The following is a 5,301-nucleotide window of genomic DNA, read 5'->3' on the forward strand; positions in this document are numbered from 1 at the left end:
AAATAGCTATAGTCGGGTATGTTTCACTTTGAGATACCCGTTAAATTTGTTTATTTAAAGAAGTTGAAAATTATATTTCAAGAAATTATATATTTATTATTTAGAACCATTGAAATAATGATTACAATATACCTCAATATTGTTTATAAATTGAGTTCCCATTAACTTAATATTCCCTATTTGAAATTACTAAACTCGCAATGCAAGAGAGCAAACATTGAATCGTCACAGTCTCTCGATCTGTTATGTTAATACGGAAATATCTAGCCAAATCGTTTTGAGTTTTCAGTAGACTTTTGGCTTTAGATGGATCTGCTTTTCCTCAGCCGGCGCATTTATCTCGGCGATGGCAGCCATGAGACGCCACTCCATGGGGGCATCATCGTGGACACTGAGGGCATCATTAGACGTGGTAAGTGGCAAATAGATGACGTGAAAGAGCAATAGAGAGCGAGTGAAATGAGTTTAAGTATTTACCACGAAACTTTCACTTTTCATTTGGGATTCCAAATACATATTTATATCTATGTATAGCATAAACTAAAGTGTATTAGCCACATACAGATATTTTATATTTATAACACACATGCAGTTGCCGGTACTAAGAATGACACTTGTTTTTAATGTCACTCTGTGCTTAGTAAGGGATTTTTTGAAAAGAGCTTCTCATAAATGCTCTTCATAAGGTAGAAGAGTCTTACAGTAGGCAGAGGAGACATTTCCGACCGCTTATTTTATATATTTTATGGACATCAACTAATTACTTATATTTCAGATACCAAAATATCGAAATATCTATATCTATAAAGTTGTTTGTTCAGACTCATGATATAATAATTGAGCAATTTATCATTCTGTCTTATATCTTCCTATCTTCTTCCTATCTCTAGATCTCTCATTATGACAATATAAACAAAACACATGAACCAAAATATATAAGAACATTAAGTCTTAAAGTCATTTTATATTTAAGTTTGTTTTTGACTTTGTTTTAAATTTCAATAGTTTTAAGAACATGATTTGTTTAAGATTTCAGTAGTTTTAGGAATTTGATTTCGAACTTCATAGGAATCTTTCCATACCATGCAGTAGATTAACTCAAATAAAGTAAAGAGTATTTGAGTAAAAATAAAAGTTTGCAAATGAAATTATAAAATAAATAAAAGGTTAAATTAGGTATTTTTTCAACATTTTTAACATTTATAAGTTAACAATACACAACAACAGGTAATCAAATATAAAAATCTATCACCAGATAATAAAAAATAATTATGAAAGCAACTAAATCGAAAGCAAAATTATAATGCTAAATTTTAGCTACTCATTATCATAAAACAATCTTAGGAATAAATATGTATTTTTGAAAATAAACTAAAAATAAATTACGCGAACTTCAAAAATCCAAATTAAATAAAACAAGTAAGAAAGTTACCCGCTACCCATTTTTAATAAAAGCAAAATATTACGGTATTATTTTCAAAATATACCGAAAATACTAAAAAAAAAAATACTAAAAATATACCAAATGGTATGTTTGGTATATCGATATAGTAGACCATTCAAAATATACCATAGACGGCACAATGGACCAGATTATCGGCCAAAGCAACTAAGAGCCCTAGTAAGTAGGCGTTTTTGCCCATACAAAAGTATTTCTTTGATAACTTCCACAATTTTTATCTGATCGCAACCAAATTTTCAGGAATCATAACTACTACAGTAGTTATTGTATATACAAAAATTCGCAACTCTAGCTTTAAAATTACGCTTGTTATTCGATTTTTTTTTGATTTGCGGGGCGGAAGTGGGCGTGGCAAAAATTTAAAACAAACTTGATCTGCGTGCAAACATAACAAATGCTGTCGAAAAAAAATTATAGCTCTATCTCTCGTAGTCTCTGAGATCTAGGTGTTCATACGGGCAGACGGACAGACGGACAGACACACAGACGGACATGGCTAGATCGTCTCGGCTGTTGACGCTGATCAAGAATATATATACTTTATAGGGTCGGAGATGCCTCCTTCTACCTGTTACATACAGTTCCTGCCGGCACAAAGTTATAATACCCTTCTACCCTATGGGTAGCGGGTATAAAAAGAATAACATTTCTCTAATGAAAATTGGTTATACTTTTAAATCAAATACAATTTGATAGAATTTTTGAAATATTCTTTATGCTTTTAAATCAAATAGATTGATAGAATTTTTAAAAAAAAATTTTTGCAGTGTTGCGAACACCACAAGAAGTAAACACATATCTATACAACACCGAGTCGGAGGCAGTCTATGACTTTGGAGATCTGATGCTGATGCCGGGACTAATCGATGCGAATGTGCACATCAATGAGCCGGGTCGCAAGGACTGGGAAGGATTTGTAACGGCAACAAAATCAGCTGCAGCCGGTGGCTTTACAACGATAATCGATCGACCCACGTGAGTGCAAACAAAAACCACTCGCTGATGATGACACTAAATGTGTGTCTGTGTTATTTTAATATATTGCAAAGTTCAAAACTCACTCAATAGCAATGCCACACCGACCACAATCAATGTGCAAGCGTTGAAGGCAAAGACCGCCACAGCGAGGGGCAAAATCTATGTGGACGTCGGTTTCTGGGGCGGATTGGTGCCCGGCAACAGTGATCAATTGTTGCCCCTCCTGGCTGCCGGTGTGATGGGACTCCAGTGCACACTCTGTGGCAGTGCTCCGCCCGTTGGCGATGAGTTTGCCGCCATCAATGAGAGGCAGCTAAGCGAAGCCGTCAAGCTGTTGAATGAGGCAGCTGAAACAGAGGCATTAATAGCGGTACGAATAATGAATTGTTTTCAAAACATTCCTATATTTATCAGTTTACTTTTGTCATTCTCATTAATATGATAGAACGCATATCTCGCTTAACGGCCTCAACTAACTTTTATACTTTAATTGAGAAATACTTTAAGTGAGAAAAACAAATAACTATTTTTTGTTGTCCGAGTAATGAAAAATTGTTGCCAAATGTTAGTTTTATTATTCTGTTTTGTTTTGTTTTCACTTATACCACTTAAGCGGTTTGCCGCTAAGTGAAGTGCCTTTAAAAATGCAAAATACCAATTCTGTTTTGTCCATGATTTGAACAAATATTGCTAATTATCAGCTTTTCAGTTCTATTTTTGAGGTTTGCATTTATAACTCGATTAACAGCCTCAATAGCGAAGCAACAAATTGGCCCTTAAGTGCAAACACACTGAATGAAACAGAATATTTGTTTGCTGTTTAAAAATATTGCTAAGTATCACTTTTGTAGTTATTTTTTATTCAGTTTTCACTTCACCTCACCTTAACTGTGACTAAAAAGTTGGCCCCTAAGTGAAAAACATTCAATGCAGAAAATATTTAATGCCAATGAAAACATGTCACTGAGTTTTGTTATTAAAAACAATGTGACCATTTAGAGCAAATAATGTGGCCGTTAAGCGAGGCATGTTTGAATTGAACTTGCAGTCATGTTGCATTAAAAAACTGTAATCGAAATTTAATGAACAGTAAACTTGTAGATAATTAAACGAATGTATTGAACAAAATGTAAATAGTTCAGTTGATTGATCAATCACATTGTCTTTACAGTTCCACGCTGAGCTGCCACAGCAACAGCAACAGCAACATCAACAGCCACCACAAACCACACAATCAAATGCAACCGAATCGAAATCGTATCACAGCTTTCTGGCAACGCGACCCCCACAAATGGAATTGTCGGCGATCAAATTGATTTGCCAGCTGGCCGAGCAGCAACCGCGGCGTCGCTTCCACGTGATGAATCTCAGCTGTGCCGCAGCATTGCCGCTGCTGCAACAAAGCCAGCAACGTGGGGCACAATTGACGGCCGAAACCTGTCCACATTATCTCGCTCTATGCGCCGAGGATATCGACGATTGCCACACGGAATTCAAGACGTGGCCACCGATACGCGAGCGTAGCAATCAGCTGCCCCTGTGGCAGGCATTGTTGCAACCCGCAGGCGGCGCCTTGCAACTGATCGCCAGCGATCATTCAGCTGCAACGCCCGGGGCACGTTGTCTCACCTACGGACGACAGCGTGGCGACTTTATCAACGCGTGGCCAGGCATCAGTTCGTTGCAACTAAGTTTACCTATTGTCTGGACGCGAGGACAGCAGTTGCAGCAACTGAAGGAGCGTTTAACGCTTGCCGATGTGCATCGGCTGATGTGCTGGGAACCGGCAAAGCTATGCGGCTTGGAGAAGTTCAAGGGACGCATTGCCGAGGGTTATGATGCCGATTTTTGCATTTGGAATCCGGATGAGGAGTTCACGGTGTCGCAAGATGCGCTGCATGCGGCTAATAAATCCGCTTCGCCGTATGCGGGGCAACGGCTGAGGGGCGTGGTGCATGCCACTGTGGTGCGTGGCCTGCATGTTTATCAGCAGTTCGAGGGATTCGGACAGCCGCTTGGCAAAGTGCTGCTGCGCAAGAGCAGTCGCAAGGTGGTCAAGTTTGTTCGGCTGTGAAATAAAACTTTGTTAATTAAACAAATTTGCGAGATTTAAATTGGGATACAGCCCAGTTGCCACTGCTGCCGCTGCCGCATACTCTAATGACACGGCAAGGGGCATGTTTACTTTCGTGGGGCATTTGCAATATTTAAACAAATCACACAAATCTAGAATACTGAGAAGATCTAACCATGGAATCTTTTCTCCATCCTTTTATCAAATCTTTTTTCTCATTGTGTTGATTGATTCACTTCAGGAACTTTTTTGATAATTCAATATAAGTAAGTACAATTAATTTTCCAAAATTTATAGAAATAATTTTATTGTACCTAAATAAATAGTCAAATAGACCCAAAAGAAATGCAAAACAAAATTAGGTAGAGAAAAGTTAAGTTATGCTAGCTTGGGCATTATTCAATATAAGTAAGAAAATATTTAAATATTTTCTGCTATACAGAAATATATATTTATGAAAGTTAAATTGGCCCAAAGTATTCAAAACTGAAAAATGAAATGAGGAAAGCATAATTTATTTAATTAAATTTTTAAATAAATTGTATCATACATAAAAAATGGAAATAAAAACGAAAAAGAATTTGAAGTAAGTAAAATTATGATCTATAAAAAAAAGTATGCTTTCAATCTTGATAATTCTTTAATTGAATGACAATTTAGTGAATTAAATTTGGAAATATTCGCAATGTTCATAAATATTTATAAAAGCTAAATAGGCAAGAAAAAAACAAAAGTAAATAAAATAAAAAACAAAAAAGTTTAGCGGAGGCCAAATATTTGAACAACA

The 5,301-nt window shown here is 36.4% G+C and overlaps 1 protein-coding gene across 2 annotated transcripts; it reads left to right on the forward strand.

The window, feature by feature from the left end:
• The first annotated feature begins 306 nt into the window (after window positions 1-306).
• On the forward strand, window positions 307-4,917 carry LOC132795732 (allantoinase). 2 transcript variants are annotated; one of them, XM_060806604.1, is made up of 4 exons: window positions 307-412; window positions 2,230-2,437; window positions 2,531-2,810; window positions 3,612-4,914. In XM_060806604.1, the coding sequence occupies exons 1-4, from the start codon at window positions 307-309 to the stop codon at window positions 4,512-4,514; spliced, it is 1,497 nt and encodes a 498-aa protein (XP_060662587.1). In that variant the 3' UTR covers window positions 4,515-4,914. The 2 variants fall into 2 exon arrangements, with proteins under 2 accessions (XP_060662587.1, XP_060662588.1); XM_060806605.1 differs by lacking the exon at window positions 307-412 and having other exon boundaries at window positions 2,349-2,437; window positions 2,512-2,810; window positions 3,612-4,917.
• The last annotated feature ends 384 nt before the right edge of the window (window positions 4,918-5,301 follow it).

The sequence above is a fragment of the Drosophila nasuta genome, chromosome X (assembly GCF_023558535.2).
Source record: "Drosophila nasuta strain 15112-1781.00 chromosome X, ASM2355853v1, whole genome shotgun sequence".
Lineage (NCBI taxonomy): Eukaryota > Metazoa > Arthropoda > Insecta > Diptera > Drosophilidae > Drosophila > Drosophila nasuta.